This window comes from Rhipicephalus microplus, chromosome 1 (assembly GCF_043290135.1).
Source record: "Rhipicephalus microplus isolate Deutch F79 chromosome 1, USDA_Rmic, whole genome shotgun sequence".
Lineage (NCBI taxonomy): Eukaryota > Metazoa > Arthropoda > Arachnida > Ixodida > Ixodidae > Rhipicephalus > Rhipicephalus microplus.
The window spans coordinates 125,865,708-125,886,194 of record NC_134700.1 but is presented as its reverse complement, the minus strand read 5'-3'; the positions used below and the strand labels follow the sequence as shown (position 1 = coordinate 125,886,194).

Below are 20,487 nucleotides of genomic sequence, written 5' to 3'. Positions count from 1 at the left end.
GTAATAATAATAATTTAACTTCGCAGCCACCTATGCGCACAGTGTTAAGCCGTTTGTATCACCACCACTTAAAATGTGCGATTCTGGGCAATTATTGCTAGTATCGAATAGCAGAATGTGCTCAGTGAGGCAGCTTGAAGTGTAAAAAAAACGTAGTGTACCAAGTGGGCGGGCAGTAATGGGCACCTCTTGGTGGCATATGATTCGAAAAGAATAAAGATGCTGGTAAAATTACATATGAAGTCAGTGGCGCAGCCAAGAGGTAACACACTGAACCCGTGCCCTCAACCCCCACATTTTTTCTTGTTTTGCCGTGACGTACAGAGCCCAAAAAGACAGTCGACCCCATCTGCCTGATTGGTCCCCATTTAGGACGAAGGGAGTGCCCCCCCCCCAAAAAAAAAAAAAATATGCTGCCTACGCCCTTGTATTGTATACAATATATTCATTTCCATCGTCAATTCCAGTTGAAACCCACGACAGTAAATATTCGTGCATTGTTGCACTACCTCGTTTCACAACAGGATACACCTTCAAGAAGGGTCGTACTAGGTTGGAACATAGCTCATTAGTTTCATAATGCAGGTTTGAGTAAAAATGATATTTAGTAAAGGGTCACTACTGTCTTAGCAATGCTGCTTCAACATCGTGTATTGAAGTTAAAAAATGCATTTTGTACAACAGCTTCAGCCTAACCCGATCTGTGTTTATAGTAAGAGCGGTAGTAGCACAATCTAATAAACATCAGCTTCAAATTCGTGAAAGGAGGCTGAATGTTATCAGATGTCCAGTACTGATCCGAGCCCTCATTGAGAAAGATTCACGGTGAATGAATTTCTTGACGTTGTCCGGCCACCTTGCCAAAACAAAAAGCAATATTCTTGATTACATGAACATACTTCGAAAACCATTTGGGTTTTACGACACGTTCTGTAAAGTCGGTACAGGGAGAAATACAGAGTGCTTCTGCAAATTAGCAGATCCTGATTTTTGAAGCGTGAATAAAACCTCAAATACTTGCACTGCAGACACAGGTGTCATTCTAAAATCGGCTCCAAAGTTTGCAAAGAAGAGTGTATACGCTAAAAATGACATCTCTCGTAGAGACGCGTTCAGGGATACAGGGGGTTCTAATCAAGACAAGTAGGGACAGCGTACAAAGAAAGGGTACATGTGGCTACTCTGATTTCGTTGCGTTCATTGTGAGAACAACGAAACTTTATTGGAACAAAACTGACATTGATTTTTGGAATTTTATGAAGGATTTCACCGCAAAGCATATTATACAACATTAAATCAGAAATTTTGCAAATTGACTTCGATAAGACAAAGTGCTTATGTACCATAGGCAGCGTAATGTATGTTACCATTTTGTGTATGAATTTCAATGAAAAAAATTAGGACGATTACAATGGGATGTGATGAACAGGACACCCTCCATTTTTCACTTGTACATGCAAAAAATTATTATCATGGTCTAAAAGATTCAATAAAATATAATTCTGTGTTCTATAGCACGATAGTGAAAACCTTTGGCAGAAATATTGTAATAAGAATTGCCTCTTAAGTCTTGCTTTCCAAAGCTCATAAGCGTTGAAAAATTGTAAAAGAAATAGATCAGCTTATGCTTAATATTTGCGTGCTCTGCACAAAGACCACCGGACGTCACTGACAAACGTCAGCTAAATATGTTTTTAAATTGAAGTTTTCTATACATGTTACCATAATAAAACCTCGAATCTTTAAACTCAGGATTGAAATTTACCTTCAGCTACAGTCTGAATTATATTAAATAGGTTCACAAGGTATCACTGAATCACAAATGGTGGTTATGACAACGAAGACATACCAACTACTGCTCATAGGTAATCATGCATATCTTCCTTTACTTATTTCTACACTAAATGTTCGTTAAACTGAATATGTCATACTCCAGATGAGATTTCACCCTCATTTTTTTTATTTCAGCTGTATATACACTAATATACAACCACTTTCAGTAGCGATTCTTGTTAGGTCTTTGAGAATATGCGCATTATGATTGCCACTTCTTTATTTTTTCTTTATGACCTCGTAGAACATAAAATTTTGAATGATCTCTGGTATTTATGACTGGTTTCGGTTGTCTGAGCACAGACGGGAAGTGTGAGTAATACAACGCGGGAGACTGTCTCACTCGTGAAGAAGCGCTTTCGCGGCGGCATTTCGCTCCCTTTCAAATGTCTGAAACGTTCGTTTTGAAACTTCCGGAGTGCAGACCATCAATCAAAGCCGCGCTGTGGCAGACTCGCATATGTTTGTTGCTACTGCGTTCATGTTTCTTGCAGTGCAACGAAATATGGGAGTCTGGCTCGCATCACATAAAGGAGCCTCAGAGAGTGAAACGCCAAAAATACATCTCAGCATCAAAAAAAGTGTGAGTGCTATGACCTTTCTTTACCAGAACTCGGGCGTATTGTGTTATTCGGAGTACAGCGAGAACTCTGCCTACTCCATTTTGAGGTCTCAATTTCTTCGTGCCCTTCAGTATCATGACGTTGAAGTTTCCGTTGAAGAAAAAAAAAGGAAGCTACACACAAAAAAAAACGCAGCCGACCGTAAAAGGTGGTGTTGATGGAAAGCTCAGACGGCAAGGGTTTTCTGCGAATGGCTGGGGTACAATGTAACTTTATGTCATTCTTCACTTCACTGCACTTCTCGACATGGAAGTTTTTGGCAGTGAGCTAAAGCTCTCTTATGGTTGCCTGAACTTTGGTTAGCAACATGGTACGTAGGGCACCGAAACTTGCTTTATAGCTGAAGCTTTCGGGTCAGCGAGAAAAGTTTATTCTGCTATTGTCATTTCAACATCATCATAGTCAGCATGACTACTCCTCTTGCACGGCAAATGCCTCTTCCATTACACGCAAGTCAACCCAGAATGGTGCTTTCTGTTGCCACGTTACGCCTGCGAACTTTTTAATCTCATCAGTCCGCCTAACCTTCTACCCTTCGTGCGTTTGCCTCATCTGGGACTCTAGTGTGTTACCCATGATGTCCATTGGTTATCGTGCTTATGAGCAATGTGCGTGACCCACGTCGATTTCTTCGTTTTAATTTGAACTATATGATATCCTTTATTCTGGTTTTAAAGACGATAGTATTTTTGAGGACCTCCGATGCCAAAACTATGGTCTGTCTGTCTTTCTGTACACTTTTCTGTTTGCCGTAACAATACCTCAAACGACCAAGGCCATCCGCAGAGCCCACCAATATTGCTCAAGTTTCAGCGTTCATACTTGCGCGATTGTCAATTAAAAAAAGCAGTTATTGCGCCTATCTGAGGTACGATAACAACACGTACATATATTGTATATGTGCCTATATACTAGAGAAGGCACACATAAGTAGTTTTTAGGACCGTAGCGTTCATCACGATGCGCTTTACAGTGCGACGCGATGCTCAAAAAGGCAAGTGTTTCCAGCGCTTTGTTCAGACGACACGGTGGTGGCACATGCCCGTCGCTTTGCGTTCTACACCTTGTCGCCTCCGAGACACGCGCGCATCTTTCTCCGTGGGTGCGCATGCCTTCCTTCGTTTTCAAAGATAAGTGCCAGATAGTAAGCATTCATGGGCGCGTGTCTAAACATGGAGACGCGCGCACAAGAAGGCTCCCTAACTTGCCTTAATGCTCTCGTTCGCCTGCGCTGCACGGATTGAGACTCTTTAACGCAGTGCTTCCAAAATACAATTCACCCATATTCTCTCGCAGAACAAAACATAAACGTTTTGTTCACTTTCTTCCCACGCAAGAATATCGTCTTTCGACAATATTTGCAGTGAAACATACAAAGACGGGCCAATTTGTTTCTTTTACCCACTCTGCTCTCATCTTGTCGTTTAAGGTTACACGCATTATTGTGTTATTTCATATCATCATACTGTTATTAGAGAGATCTACCACTTATCTTGTTGTTACAATTATCAACATGAAGTTATACATATCACATTGTTAGTCCAGACTGGAACATCCTCTTGAAAGTGCACAGTTGTCGAAACACCTTTCGTACCTCTCCCCTAACTATGCAAATTGCATTCTTAACGCGTAAAAGTTTGTCGTAGCGTAAACTGCAGTAACCCATAAAGGTGTGGACGGATAATGTCAAGCTAATCTTTATTAGGCAATAAAAGTGGGGCTGTCTTTACCTACCAGGTGTCGCTTAGGTGTAAACAAAAACACGAAATCGTCCGGCACTGGCCAGCGTACAGAAATGCAGCCCACGAAAATGGACCAATCAAATGCGCTTTTATAACGCCAATTTGGTAAAACTTGAATAAGATGCTTGCTTCTTCCCACGGGAGCAACTCGAGTAAATGCGTCGCAGAGTGGTTGGGACATGAAGTTTCATACAATAATACCTAAACAGGAATCTTGCGCTAGTGTCTATACGCGGGCTCCTTCAGCGGCACTTGGGCCCCCACAAAAACTACGGGACTGGCTTCAGATCTGTGTCCGATGAATGGTGTTTTTGAGATTCGCGACACTTGTTTGCCAAGTGCAAAACAAAACGAGATTAGGTCATATTTAAATATTACTTCCTTTGTTTTTTTCTATACAAAGTTTATTGCAAAACGTTTTTGTAGCTATGCGGTACAAGTGAAACTTGAACAAATGTACCCACAAGTGCATGCATTTCTGTGTCACTGCGTTCCAGATTCAAGGTCAAGAGTAATGAAATATTAACGTGATAGCGTTAGAGAGTTCGTGTCGCAGAAATTTTGCCATCAGCGTAGGCTCCGTTGGTTGTGAGCGAAAAGTCGTCCGTCAGAGAAAAATTGAGAAAGAAGGAAAAATTTACGGTCCCATTGAGGATCGAACCCGGGCCGTTCGCGTGAAAAGCAGGTGTCCTAAAACAAAGCCACTATGTTATTTGCAGCTTATTAGGGAAAAACACTCAATATATGCCATATAGTGGAAAGAGTCTCCTTAACGTACTTTGTTCGACAGGTGTCACGACAAAAACAAGCCCGTTCGGCGATATGTAGACGCATTTGGGAGGCCTCAAACTACGTCGGACAAGGCCAAGTTAGTGCTGCCATTGCCGCTAAACACAAACAGGAACTTTCAAACAGCTCTAAAAATGAACAATTATGTCCTCCTTGCGGAAAACATATCATGCCTTTCCAGAGGTGTCGATCAAGCAAGCAGCAAACAATAGATAATGTGCTGCCATTTGTGAGGCCTCGTAAGACTCTTTATGGCACGCGTGTGGCGTTTCTCTTGGTTGCCATGCGACTCTTGCTTTAGATAAAAAACCTGTATGTACCATTCGCACGTGCACGCTGGTACAATCTACTGTGACCAGCGTCCATCAGCGCGGCCCGACAGCAACTGGTGCGGAATGCGACATGCTCCATTTCACGCCGATGCGTTACCCAGACAACATTGCGTCTCCCTCTTCGTGACGAAGGGATGCCGGACGCGCTGAAACGTGCATGCGTCAAAGCAACGCAGCGTGGCGCGTGCTGCGAGTATATGGCAGGACCGGTGCCTGGCGTGGCAACACCGGCGTGACGCGACGAACGGAACGCCGGTGAGCGCGCTCACTGCGTCACGTCGAAATGTATTGGTGCCTTGACTGTGGCATGTAGTCATGTACTCACATGACACGCATCTCGTGATTATCATGTTTGCACTAGTCACATGCCTTCATCACCCAATGGCGTCACGTAATACCAAATTTGGCATATGTGAAGCTGGTGAAACGGCCACAAGTGCATCATCAGTGTGACATGTAATCATGTTGTTAAATGACGCACATGTCGTGATTATCATGTTTGTATGTGTCATTTACCTATGTCGTCCGTTCGCGTCGCGTAATACCGAATTTTGTACATGTGAAGCTAGAAAAACGACCGTAAGCGTATCGTGAGCGTAGCATGTAGTCATTTTGTTCCATGACACGCATCTCATGTTTATCAGGTTTGCACCAGTATCATACCTTCGTCATCCATTCACGGCCCGTAATACCACATTTGGTGTAAGTGTAGCTAGCGAAACAACCGCCAGTGAAGCATGAGTGCGGCATGTAGTCATGTTGTTACATTACATGCATGTCATGATTTTCCTGTTATGGTCTGTCGCTTGTATTCGCAATGCAATCATTCCATAGCATACCATTTTTGCAGCATGATATGTGAACGAAACCACCGCAAGAGCTGCAGGACCATGAAATGTAAATTATGACATTCATGACACACATGTTATGATGGTCATGTTATGACTAATCAAATATGTTGTTCATACAGTCATGTTATGCCATACCAAGTTTGGTATTACCATTTTCGAAACGTCCAGGAGAAATAAAAGTCGTAGGCGGCTATGTAGATAGATAGATAGATAGATAGATAGATAGATAGATAGATAGATAGATAGATAGATAGATAGATAGATAGATAGATAGATAGATAGATAGATAGATTTGTGGGGTTTAACGTCTCAAAACCATCACATGATTATGAGAGACGCCGTAGTGGAGGGCTCCGGAAATTTTGACCACCTAGGGTTCTTTAACGTGCACCCAAATCTGAGTACACGGGCCTACAACATTTCCGCCTTTATCGGAAATGCAGCCGCCGCAGCCGGGATTTGAACCCGCGACCGGCGTGTCAGCAGCCGAGTACCTTAGCCACTAGACCACCGCGGCGGGGCATAGATAGATAGATAGATAGATAGATAGATAGATAGATAGATAGATAGATAGATAAATAGATAGATAGATAGATAGATAGATAGATAGATAGATAGATAGATAGATAGATAGATAGATAGATAGATAGATAGATAGATAGATAGATAGATAGATAGATAGATAGATAGATAGATAGATAGATAGATAGATAGATAGATAGATAGATAGATAGATAGATAGATAGACACGCTCAAAGTCGCTGAAGTTCGCTAAGAAATGCTTTGCATTTAAAAAACTTATTTTGTTCGTCGGTGGGCTCCAGCTGTGTAAAAGAACCTATGGTATATAAGCCGCTGACCCGCCAAGCATTACGAAATATTATAGGTGCACATAGATCGAAATTTACCGTAATATATTTTCTGTCGCACACCGCACAACGTACATAACACCAAAATTTTCAAGATAGCTTATATGGTGTTCATATGAAAAGGCTAAATACGCGGAATACGAGCGAGTTACCAAAATTGTGAATAACAATTTTTCTTACCTTGGCGTGAGATCCGCCAATCGAGGATGCCGGATTTTTTCAATAAAATTTCTTGCTCTTCCTCGTATAGTCGTCCGCTCTGCGGGTGTCTCGAATTGGGCGTGGGAGCGTGCGCGCTCACGCGTGCGTGTGTGCAGCTTTATGTTGCTTTTCTATTATCCCTCTAACTTCTTTACAGCATCTATCCCCCCCTATGCAGGGTAGTGAACCAATTCGTTGTACGAAGTTAACCATTCTGAGTTATCCCCCTCATCCAATTCTCTCCCTCTTCCGTTGTCATCCCTGCAGACGCCCCGCTGTGCAAGGCGAACCAGCACGTAGTGTACGCCGCATCACGGCACCAGGAGGTCGAAGTGCATTGCGAGGTCGAAGCAGACCCGAGCAACGTCACCTTCGAGTGGCGCTTCAACAGCACTCTCCAGCAGCGGCCCCTCAAGAGCTTCTGGGTGGAGGGCACACGCAGCATTGCCCGATACATTCCTCACAGCCACACCGAGTACGGCACCTTGCTCTGCACTGCATCAAACCGCATAGGAAAGCAGCGACAGCCGTGCCTCTTTCACGTCGTCCAGGCAGGTGGGTAACATAGCCGATAACACGGTCCTTAATTGTAAGTGATATCTAGCCGTGCCTTCGCAAATCAGTGTACTGCTCGGAACATCGTCGAATTCTGCTTTGTATGAAGAAGCTTCATTATTATTATTATTATTATTATTATTATTATTATTATTATTATTATTATTATTATTATTATTATTATTATTATTATTATTATTTTGTCAGGATGGTATTAGTGGTAGTAATAGTAGTCCAAAAATATTAGTATTATGTCGTCATTGCAAAGAAGTGGCCCAGAATTTATTTACAACTACTGGTAGCATGAGACAAGCGTTGACCACAGAAATATTTTATTGGTGACGAAATCAAGAGTAGCCTGTGCTAGAACGTGGAGGCTCTGGATATGCTACTAACTACATGAAGTGTTGAATTTAACGAACTTCGCCCCTACCGGCAACAGGATTCATTGCATCGGCTTAATAGGATAAGTGACTGCGTAATGAACACAGGGACTTCTAGATCTGCATTTTCGTGCCTTGCTAACCTTCCGGGAAAAAAAAGAACGTTATTTGTCGGTGACGTCATCCATAAGTTTATGCTACGGGTAGACAGACACTATCGACGTATTACTTGCAGCAGCCCTCATCTGCTGTCATTTGCACGTGGTGCACGTAAATTGTCGTCAGGACTCCAAGATTGATTTCTGCGATTTAGGCTGCATGCAGAACGTAGGGTCCCCAAGCACAGTGAACTGCGTTTGCACGTCATAGTAATGTGCATTGTAGTGGCGCTTGCTTGCACATGCTGGGTGGCAGACTTTAAAATCAAAATGTGTTAACAGCGTGTAACATTGCATACCGAGGAAGTGGAAAATTTGCCTTCTGTGAAATCCCAAACCGTGTGAGTACTCATTTAATGAGTACTCACATGGTTTGGCCCGTTTTTGAGTTTCAGTAATGAATTATTCAAACTGATTTTTATTACTTGAAAATAAAGAGATTATCACGTTCTTGATTTCCTTCACATCTCTTATGTCATATAATGTATATTGTTCAGTGCTCCAATTGAAACCTTTAAATTTTTGTTGTGGCGATTGTGTCGACGCATCTGGAAGCAGGTCCACCGGGGCCTGTGGAGAACTGCTCCATCACAAACCAGACCGAGGGATCTTTGCACCTGGAGTGCCAGGCTGGCTCGGACGGTCACATGCTAGCCCACTTCGTCCTCTCCGTGCACGATGTGCTCACAGCCACTGTCGTCGCTAACTTCACTGCCGATAAACCAGACTTTTGGGTGAGCGCGCTCTTTCACTTAGATAATTATAGTTGCAAGAATGTTTCGTGCTTTTAGCATCACAGATAACTGTTCAACGTGAGAAATATTACAAAAAACCTCCATGCTTAAATTATCGTGTGCTGAGCCCACTGTCAGACATAGTCCACGCAGCTGCCGCTCCGAGTGTGCCTGCATGCCACGCAAGCCGACTGCTAGCTACGAAAGTGGGGCTGGTCGGAGCAAGTAGAGAACTGCATCTCAGATCTAGTAAGGTGAAACCTGGGGAGAGCGAAGGATGCAGACCGCTTTTAATTATAGCGCGAATGGAGATTCGCACACTGCGAATCTCCATTCAACTACGCGCAACAGTATTTAAGCACCGGCACTTCTTTTCAGTTCAATGTGCAGCGTCTATATATAAGGGGTGGTGGTGAACGGTCGCGCTGGGCGTTGTCTTTCGCGAGCAAAAGGGCCTTTGCGTAGTCAACGCGCGCCCTTCGTTCTGTCTCGCAACGCGGTGAGCGATGAGGTGGTGGCGAGAGGTAGCGAGCTCTTTCTGGGCGAGTGATGGTGATCTCTTTCTTGCGCTCAGGCTAATCAACCGTCACGACAGCAGCAGTTGACGAACCACACCGTCACGCTGATACCGTAGTGTGATTCACCCCCCCCCCCCCCAAATAACAACACAGAGAAAAAGAACGCTTCCTTCTTTTAATGGTATGAGCGCTGAATGACACGCTTGTTTATCTTACAGGCATTTCGTTCAAACACTTACTTACATTTTTTTAGCATACTGAAAATAGCGTTCTGAAAATATAGCTGTTTTGAAATCGATGGTTCAGGTTCATGTGGGAAGTTACATTGAATATTCATTATGCCGCTGCATTGGTTTCCTGATTTATATGTGGGGTTCAACAACCCAAAACGACGGTATGATTATGCGAGACGCCGTCGTGGAGGGCTCCGCAAATTTCGACCACCTGGGATTCTTTAACGTGCACCGGAATCTGGGCACACGGGCCTACAGAATTTACGCCTCCATCGAAATTGCAACCGCCAATTCCGGGATGTGATCCCGCGACCTGTGGGTCAGCAGCCCCGTACCGTAGCCACTAGACCACGGCGGCGGAGCTGCATTGGTTTACATAAGATAAGAATATATTTCCTGTAGCAGAAATTCCCGAAAATCAACTGAATAAGTTCACTGAACGTGGACTGTTTTCTTGTGAACTGCTGGGATCTTTGCGGCACCTGGCGGAGTGGATGGAAAGCACGGTTTTTTCTTTGCATGGGCTCAGTGATTCGTTATGGCAGCTTGACGAAGTCAAGCTGTACAGCGTGGCACAAGAATGGCGACGTTTCAATGCCACTGCCAGAGATCTAAACTACTAATAATGGTTGCCTACAATTTTTTTCTTACGCTCTCTCCCTCCACCAAGAACATTGGTAGCTCCTCAAAACAAAAAGAATCACCTAATGCTGTACTACGCGTCTAATCAAAAAGGCCTCATTATTTTGAGCAAAGTTATTGACAAAAAATTGCCCCGTATATGCTTGTTACACTACAAATGTCAAAAGACGATAGAGTTGCGTCTGGAGGAAGTGAACAAAATGTTTATTTGATGTTGTGTGGAAGAAAATCCGTGAATAGTATTCTGGAGTCACTGCATTAGAGTGCCTCGGCTCGGGCGTGCAGCGGAGGCGAACGAGCACATCAAATGACGTCACACGTGAGACATGAGTGCTATTTGGTAGTTAACTTGGAAAACGAAGCGAACGGTGCGTGCGCTCGTCTCAGAGGTGATGAGGTGTAGGACGCAAGGCGGTGGGTAGGTGGCACCACCATGTCGTCTAAAAAAAGCATTGGAAACACTTGCATTTTCATGCAAGGGTTGCGTGGTCAGCGCAGCGTCATAAACGCCATGGTCTTTAGAATTACTTATGTATGCCTTTTCTAGTAAATGACGCACATACAGAATATATACGTGTTGTTGTGCTGCCTCAGGTATGCGTAAAAATGATTTTAGTTGACAAAATCGTGCAAGTAAGAACGCTGAATTTCGAGCAATATTGGTGGATCCTGCAGATGAGGTCGGCCGTTTTGAGCATCGTATGGTGCCTTTTTTTTTCAGGGTACCGTTAGGGCAGAAAAACAGACAGCTGTACAGACAGACAAACAGATCAAAATTTTTGCGTCGAAGGTCCCCGAAAAAGACTGTCGTCTTTAAAACTTGCATTATCAATGCACACCTTCGGATATATTTTGATTAGATGTTTTAATTATAAGCTTCTTAGATCCAGATTGGTTCGGTACCCTGCTGTAGAGGCCACGTTTCAAATGGGCGAAATGAAAAACAAGGTGGGCTGGCTGAAATTTAGGAGAGCCTAGAGTGCCTAGGATATGGGTTGCAGTCAAAATGAATCCGCAGCCACCAACTGTAACACCTCTCAAGATTCGCATGACGTAATATAATTGTGGTAATATAGAATTTAATTTATTTGTGCCGTTCATCTGTGCTATATATACCGTATTGCACGGTAGAATGAATAAGTGTTCCTTCAGCGCGAACAAAATGGGGCGTTAGTGCTGTACAACTGTCTGTACTATTAAGTCTTGCGCTAGTCTAAGTTCCGCATAGGAGCCGTATGTAGGAGCCAAAGCCTTCTACAAAGCAGAGCCTTCGAAAAGAAATGTTCGAAGGTGCCTATAGAAAGACAGAAGAGAATGAAGTTACCAGCATCTTTGCTGAATGATCGTGTTTTATAGACCATGCCCACTCCTGTGCAAAAGGAAACAAATAAACAAACGCAACGTTATCGTACTGACTGATAAGCAACCAGCGCTGATAGGTGTGCTGACAATGCAGATTTAGTGTATGTGTGTGAATCTGCTATTCGTGATACATTTTATTTAAAAGTGTTTTTGTCAATAGACTCAGTCTTCCGTGAAGGATCGCTAATATAATTGTCGTAGAATATAGCAGAAAAAATTGTGGGAAAACTCCGTTCAAAGCTACGGGCCTTTCATTCATAGTAAAATCAAAATGACGAGCTCTCATGCGTTGTTTGTAAAAGGCAAACCATGAGCTTCTAACCCAAACAGGTATTTAGGAGCAATGCTGCGTTTTGTATATGATAGAAAGTAAATGGGGCTAATACACAGGCCACCAAACGAAATCAAGCCACTACATCTTGTAATCAATCATAGATTGTTCGCTTTACTTTATAAATAATGGTAGAGCACGTTGCGAAACAGATTTTTTTCGTTAGACTGAAAGTTAAAAGAAAACTACGGGGTACAGATGGCAAACATATGAAACGTGTCGCTTTAAAACACCCACGAAGTTGAGGATTTTGCGTTTTGCACGTTTGCTCGAGTGCCGGCAACGACCACATTGAATAAGTCCAACTTGTGGAATACAATTTGGCAATCATTTTGAATGAATCTTTTTTCAAGGTGAAGTGCCCAGCATGCTGACGCGTTTTTCATATTTCCGTGTTTGGAGGCTGATGAGGTGGATGAGTAAGGAAAGAATGCGCTTAGCGGGTGTCACATCTTACTCCTTCCTCCTTTGCTTTACGTTTCTGGAGCGAAATAAAAGCTTAGTCAAGTGCTTGTACTCGTGTTTCCTGCGCTTAGTTTCATGATTGCCGCGAGTGCCTGAATTCGCACGCCACAGGCAGTTTGCTGAAAACAACGCTGTTACGCATTCGTTACAGTCGCCTGTAACTTGAAGCAGCACCATACTACCTCAAGCCAAATTTTTCGCTAGTTACTTTTAACAAACTACCTTTCCCGCCTAGTTTACACTCAGGTCTATAGACTTAGTATATTTTAGGTCCTGTAATATATAAATTGTGTTTTATGTCATGAGCTGGTGACGAAAAAAACTTTACTGGAGCCCACTCCACTGCCATAAAAACATATTTACATAGTGTTCAAGTAAGGTTCAAAGTTTCAAAGTTTTGGCTACTGATACCAGTAATGCATAGTATAAAGCTCATTTCCAATTACTGGAAGGAGAAACGGTCTAGCTAACGTAACTGTTGAACTATTCTACCAGTGTAACTTTCGGTAGTGGTACACAGCGAGACCTCCATCTGTGAATGAAATTAGTGATGCAGCGAGTTTCATGAAGCAGTCATTCACTATTTGTAAAGCCTACCCATGCTGCGAGTGTTCCCATGCTTTATATTTCGGTGTGAGTGTGGTTTAACTTGGCCTAATAATGGAGGCGGACACCTCCACAAGCCATCTTGAGTGCCGGTATACACGAATGAGTGTGCTCACGATTCGCCGCTTCGAAACGCGCGATGCTATGCCTGTATTTTCAAGTTGTGACTGCCAAGGAAGAGAGTTCTAATGACACAATAAATACTTGTGGTTGTATTTGTCTTAACAGGTTCACGACCTTCTTCCGGGTGTAGAGTACTTCCTAGTGATATCATCTGTGAATGAGCGGGGGCGGAGTCCTGAGCTAACCATTCTGCCTCCAATTATGCCTCTGGTGGGCAAACTCACCAAGTCAGGTAAGATTCAAATTTATAGCATTGTGTGATTTATATGCGAATGGAAGTGAGCTGGTTCGTATGTATTCATCTGAAAGAAACAGTGCTAATTCAAAAACGGACAAGACAACATCGCTAGAGGAGAGCGCCAAACTTTATTTGATATCTTTTTGGTTTCTATTTAAATCATTGCTGTTTTTCAGGGGCTAAGCTCCTTAGGGTGTGGGTCTGTCCTTCCTCCGTTGTTGTCGCATGTAGCCACCAATGGCACATACCCACTCTAGATCGGCTATGTGCCACAGGCGATGAGAGATGGGAGATGGCGGCACTTGCAGTGTTCACTAGCTGAATGCACAGACGGACGCATGGACGGACGGACAGATCGACTAGCTGGTGGACGGAGGGATGGAAGGACGTGCAGAGCGGGTATGTGCCACAGGCGATGCGAGATGCGTGATTGCGGTACTACAGTGTTCACTAGATGGGCACATGAACGGATGGATGGACAGACAGTTTAGAAGATGGACGAATAGATGAACGGATGCGCGGACGGATGAATCCACGAACGGACAGACAGACGTATGGACGGAATCACGAACGGACGCATGGACAGACGGACGGACGCATGGATGGACGCACGGATGGTCGTGCGGTGGACGAATGCAAAAACGAACGGAAGGTTGGAAGCACGGACGGGCTGAAAGACGCTTCACCCCACTCACCATCACTCACTCCGTGGATAAGCTGTGATTTATTTATTTTTCAGATGAAGCCTTCAGATATACGTTTGTTTGTCCATTCACATCGAGTAAGCTGTACGTCGATTTTGATCTTAATACCCGTCACATTTGTGTAGTGGTCATGGTGCATGAGTAAAGACCCGACGGCCACGGGATTGAATCTTGGCCGCGTAGACTACATTCTCATTAGAGACCGAAATGCTTGAGCCCCACGTAGTTAGATATTGGTTGCCCGGTAAAGTACACCACGCAGTCGAAAAAATATTTGGAGCCCTCCATTAGGACATATTCATCATCAGATTGTGTTTTCGGGGTTTTAAACTCCAAATATTGGTATCGTTTACTTTCGATGGTTGAAATTATCTACGACGTGTTTCAAGTTGGTCGACGCATATATGGGTTATGTCATAGCGCATCGAATGACATATTTTGAATAATCTTACGAAGAGAACTTGCTATGCCACAATCACGGCAACTGGGTGCACACAAGAAGATTATGTATGATTGTCAACTCAAGAAACTGCACCAAGCTCAGTGTGTGTCCGTTACTTGATTGTCCGCAGCTGAATGATAGCATTCATATTAAAGCAATGCAGCTCGTTATGTACAACTACGCATTTTACGTTCCAAATCTACGCGCGCGACTGCGAAGTGAGTTATATAGGGTTACGCCATCTGACGGAACATAAATTTGAAGTTCTTCGGGTATTTTTCAACATTATAGATTTTATTTATTCTGCCATATTCAGCCTCAAAGGTGGTGATATGTTTGCCACTGGTGTGATAGTTCTGGGAGCGTATCAATCGTTCCAAAGCAGCGTCGTTCTTGGGCATAGTTTCCTGACCAATAATACTCTTAATGCAACTGCAAAGCTGACTTTCAGAAAAAGTTGCCTTCAATTCATTGCGTTAATTTTTGCAAATATAGGCTGATGGAAACCTTTTTTCCTTATTATTTACGAGATTACGCCTAAGAATAGGAAGTTACGTTTGCATTATGAATAACATTCACACAGGCTAGCGTTAGCAAGCAATATAAATAAGTTATTCAACAATATTTGAGCAGACTTACTGTCAGTGTAAATATTTGGTTCTGAGAGCTCATGCGCTACTGCAACATAAAAATTTGGGCACGTGATCATTGAATTCGAGTACATCAGTGTTAGCATAATTATGCATGTATTACTCGTCCATTTTATTATCGTGATTTAGGGTAAGACTTAAAATGCACCGCAGCTGCTATAGTGAATTATTTATTGTTGATACCATAGGAAGCCAAGGGACCCGTCACCTTGCAACAGCTGACATCATGGCCCAGCGGACATCGTTTATTTAAGAGCTTGGAAATATAGAAACAGCATATTCACGGAGTGAATGATGATGAGTGGGGCGAAGCGTCTGTTAGCCCGTCCATGCTTGCTTCCGTCCGTTCGCGTGACCATCCGCGCGTCCATGCATGCGGCGTCCGTCCATCTTTCCGTGCGTTCGTCCGTAAGTCCATCCAACCATCAGTCTGTCCATCTGTCCGTACGTCCACGTACCTATACATTCATTCGTTCGTCTGTCTGCTAGTCTGTCTGTCCATCCGTCCGTGCGTCCATCTAGTGAACACTCCAAGTACTGTCATCTCTCATCTCGCATCCTCTGTGGCACATACCCGCCCTAGAGCAGGTATGTGCCACCGGTAGCTATGTACTACCACTTACATACATACAAGGGATGGACAGACCTACGCCTTAAGGAACTTCGCCCCTGAAATGTTCTCAATTGTTGCACGTTTATCTGTGTTATGATCATTACTTACCGTTATCCCGTTGTTAATACAGGCAGTGCAGCGAAAATCTACTCCAACGTCTTGCTCATCGTGGTGGTCGTGTCCGTGTCGCTGCTCTGCCTGTTGCCACTCATTGTGTTTGCGGTGATGAAGCTGAGGAGAAGTGACTTCTTCATGAAGAGTGAGTATACGTTGTCTATAGCAAATCACGTACTTTCACTGGCCAACTCCGCCAACATGGCGTGGTTTTTTTATGCAACATGTTGCCATCTCTCTGCAGCACTTTCACTTCCCAACGTATTTGAAATAAAGATGGTCCAAATTTTTTTCTTGCTAAGAGATTTTCATAAAGAAATTCATTCGCTAGTACACATATTGCTGAGCGAATGGAGCGTTTCGAGCTAATACGCTGTGTCACGTCAAGATTTCTAGGACATTTGAATATTTTGCAACGATCTCTATGAAACTACGAACCATAACATACCAAACTGTTCGAATGTTTGGGCAACATGAATTGCTTGTATGCTTATTGTCTACTCTAAAGCACATATTCTTACCACAGTAGTCTCTATACAGTAAAATGATTGCACCCGCTGCAGGGGTGCACTATAGCAGCTTGAGCTGTGCCATGAAGCTTAGTTTCTGTGAATTGTTTTCACTGATACAAAAACATCAACTGTAGTGCAATGAAAATAACGAGGCAGACACAAACGTACTCGATCGTTCTAAAGTACACATCTCAAACAACGCTGACCTTGCGGGACGATTCAGTGCGCACACGTACGTAGCTAACCGCAGGAACATTAGGAGGTCGGGCCAAGTTTAGTTATCTCAAACACAGGAGATCAAATAACAGGGATTTGCACACTTGAGCCAGTTGGTAACATTCATCACCTTTAGGAATGCGAGGTAAACGACATGGAAGAGGGTGCAAATAATTAGCGGAATCGAAGAAAATTGCCGCATCTAAATATCTAGATCACCTGATCGAGTAACTCACTTCTGCACTCAGGGTTTACGCGGGTCATTACGCACTTGGTGTTGTTGTGAGATGGTTTGGATATTATATTACCCTTGAATTGAAACCTCGTATTGAGTATACGCAGGTGTTTCTTTTTCTGCTCCAGCCATTTAGCGCCGCTCTCAATATATTTCACAAGGGTGAAGTTTCGGGGCACTATGAAAAGACAGAAACTTCGAACATTTTTAACATTTTGTCAATTCACGAGCTCTAATACGTTCACTATTCCTATGTACATTGTAATACTACCGTTAATTTGCTTGTTTGTTCGTTTTGAACAATACTTAAAAGTTTATCAGTTTTATTACTCCGTAGATTTAATTCTTTCATCAAGCTCCTTTCTTTCTGCTTATGCTCCTTCTCCACGAAGAAGATAAACCATCTTTTGGTCAACATAAAGTCACACCAATGAGCACTCCATACAGGGGGAAATTTAGCTGTGCCTACAACAAATAAATTTTTTAATTCGGTAAACCTTTGTATACCGCAAAACTGTTCAGGGAAATATGAGGCTAATACATAATAATAAAGTGAACACAAATAACTCTAGGTGCCAATATAGAAAACAGAAAAAAAAAGAAGCAAGCGGGCCGAAAAAGAAAACCGTATTCATACTTTCATTTAACTGCTTCAAAAGAAAGCAACCACTTTCGTCCTTACCGAATGTACCAAATGCAAGAATAAAAATAACAACAGCCGCACACAGCAAAAAAAAAAAGCATACATGGATTGTCGGTTAAGCTTAATTAAGGTTAAAGGCAAGTCGCTCTCTTCCTATAATTAAGCTGGGAAACGGACGGACTCGCACTTCCAAAGGGGGCTTGATTGTTTCCTTTCCATTCGTAAAAACCAGACGCCAGTTGTTGTTTTTTTCTTTCAACGGCACCGCCTGAGCGAAACGCTTTCAGATGCTTCATGACTCGCCTTCTGCGAGACGGGGTGCATTGATTAGGAACTCGCAAGCAGGAAACAATCTGGGACCGAAAATATTTAAGTGCAGTAGTTTTACAGTAAATACTTCACAGCAATGTTTTGCGAAGCTTTGTAATTAGGACCCCAATATTTGCTAACCGATTGCAGTCTGAAAGGGTTTGTTGTTTTTATTACTCATTGTTATTTAAATTAGAAACTTCTTGTTGTATTTTTGGTTTATATGTGAAGCTTAACGTCCGAGAACCACCATATGATTACGAGAGACGCCGTAGTGGGTGGTTCCGAGAATTTCGGCCACCTGGTGTTTTTCGACGTGTACCCAAATGGGAACACACGGGCATTTACGCCTCCATCGAAAATGAAGCCGCCGCAGCTGGAATTCAATCCTGCGACCTGCGGGTCAGCAGATGAGTACCTTATCCACGAGACCATCGCGGCAATGCTGTTGTCTTTGTTCTCGCTGTTATACATGCGGGGCAATATAACCTGGCGCGTACTGGAATACCGGCTTGATAATGCTGCATTAGGTTAAAAATACATATGAATAAAAAAACTGATGTTTCATGAGAACGTATTTTCAATCTTGCAAAAAAGAGCTTTATTTATAGTTAACCGTAATCGCTACTCCTGAGAAATAAAGTATAGTGAGAATAAAGAATGTGTATTCAACATCGTGTAACGCTGCCGAGGTATGCAATGTTTAAAGCGATGCTGTTTCTTTCAGCATTATTTTGATTTGCGTTTTATACAAGACAAATTTTTAATCAATGTCGATGCATGCCCGTGTTGTCAAAAACACCCTAATGTATTACTTCGTATGTTTTGCAAAACCTTCACCTTGTTGTTTGTAGCGGCTGCATTTCCGATGGAGGCGGAAATGTTGTAGGCCCGTGTGCTCAGATTTGGGTGCACGTTAAAGAACCCCAGGTGGTCTAAATTTCCGGAGCCCTCCACTACGGCGTCTCTCATAATCATATAGTGGTTTTGGGACGTTAAACCCCACATATCAATCAACCTTGTTGTTTGTAGTATTTTGTTTTGATCAAATCTTCGTGTATAGCATACTTTTCTTCCGAACAGGAGTAGATAAAGTAAGGCTACTAGCTTGTAGTCTTCTTTTTTTCATTTTGCACTTGTTACGTAGGTCGTGTGGCCAAGAAAGACAGCACAGAGAGTGACGCTTGCCCATCCACGACGACCGCCAGTCCTCAAGAGGCGATGCAGCTGCAGATATCATCGGTGTACCCGAAGGAAGACAACCAAGTTTGGATTGTTAAAAAGAGCACCGGCCTATGAGCAAGGTGGGGTGACACTGTCCCCAGCGTGGCACTTCGAGGCTACACGACGGGAGGATTGTACAGGCGGACCAGTGTGTCGTGAGTTGGAGTGTAGTTTAGTCTTCGGTTGACACTGAAGCCTTTGTATTACTGGTCATCAGTGACTGTGATGAATATGTGTTCGAGAAGGGAAGCCAAGAAACCCAAATCTTCAAGTGGGTTCATCGAGTGGTTCACGTCTGGGAGACAATTTTCCCAATTTTTTTCTTGAGATGGGGCACGAAAGGGACTTTTGAACAGCGGCATCGATGTGTTATAGACGCCTAATAGACGGCGCTGAAAACGTAGCTGGCTGTTGTTGAGGAGTGAATATCAACATGCCAAAATGATGTAGACTTCGTGTTTGCGCCCTGCAAATCCGTTTGGTAATGTGGACCCTCCTTCCAGTGCGCCCATTGCTGCTGTAAATTGAGCCGAGAATTGGCAACAGCGCCCCACTTGTGACGTGCCGAACCTGCTCAAGCTGTTTGTCGTTGAAGGATTGTGAACAATTTTGGACTTCTTTTGAACCACTTCAATTGACATGGGTGCTGCATATTCTGCACCCCTTGCGTTTCCTGGTTACTGCAGAGACAGCTGTTTGTGTTCAAGCAACTCAGCGGCTGTGTCACATTGTGCTCAGATACTTTAAATCCAGTTCCTTGAGCATGTTGCAATACAGTCGACATTCAATTTGCAGATTCTTGTGTCATGAACCACTAGAAACAGCAAAAAAGCGATACTCACGCATCATTGTGGTTTGTTGTATATGCTCGCGTTTTCATATTGCAATGTGGAGAAAGATTAAAAATGCATTGCGTGCTGTTGTTCATTGAGACACATATGCCTATACTGTAATTTGTCATCGGAGATTACCCAGACAGCTGTTTGTGTTTAGTTTTTGTTTTCGACCTACTTCATGAATGTTAATATCGAGTTAGACGTTGCTGATATTGCTGAGTTAGGCGTTGCTGATATGGAAACTAAAGTTTCCAGATGCGTTGAATTGCTTGGTGGATTTGGGAAGGTTTGTGGCTCTACTACTTTTTTAAACAATATTTGTTGGTCAATATTTCATTAGGTACGCTTACGAATGATTTGAATAGGATGATTTTCTTGTGTTTGATACCAATAATAAACAT

The 20,487-nt window shown here is 43.1% G+C and overlaps 1 protein-coding gene across 1 annotated transcript in view; it reads left to right on the top strand.

Moving 5' to 3' along the window:
* Nucleotides 1–19,561, top strand: part of LOC119186748 (neural cell adhesion molecule 2) — a 299,145-nt gene extending 279,584 nt beyond the window's left edge. The window contains exons 8-12 of the mRNA XM_075887326.1: nucleotides 7,508–7,795; nucleotides 8,895–9,070; nucleotides 13,456–13,582; nucleotides 16,128–16,256; nucleotides 19,174–19,561. Of these exons, the coding sequence (XP_075743441.1) occupies nucleotides 7,508–7,795; nucleotides 8,895–9,070; nucleotides 13,456–13,582; nucleotides 16,128–16,256; nucleotides 19,174–19,325 (872 nt within the window). The 3' untranslated portion in view covers nucleotides 19,326–19,561. The remainder of the gene's footprint in view (nucleotides 1–7,507; nucleotides 7,796–8,894; nucleotides 9,071–13,455; nucleotides 13,583–16,127; nucleotides 16,257–19,173) is intronic.
* Nucleotides 19,562–20,487: the final 926 nt, after the last annotated feature.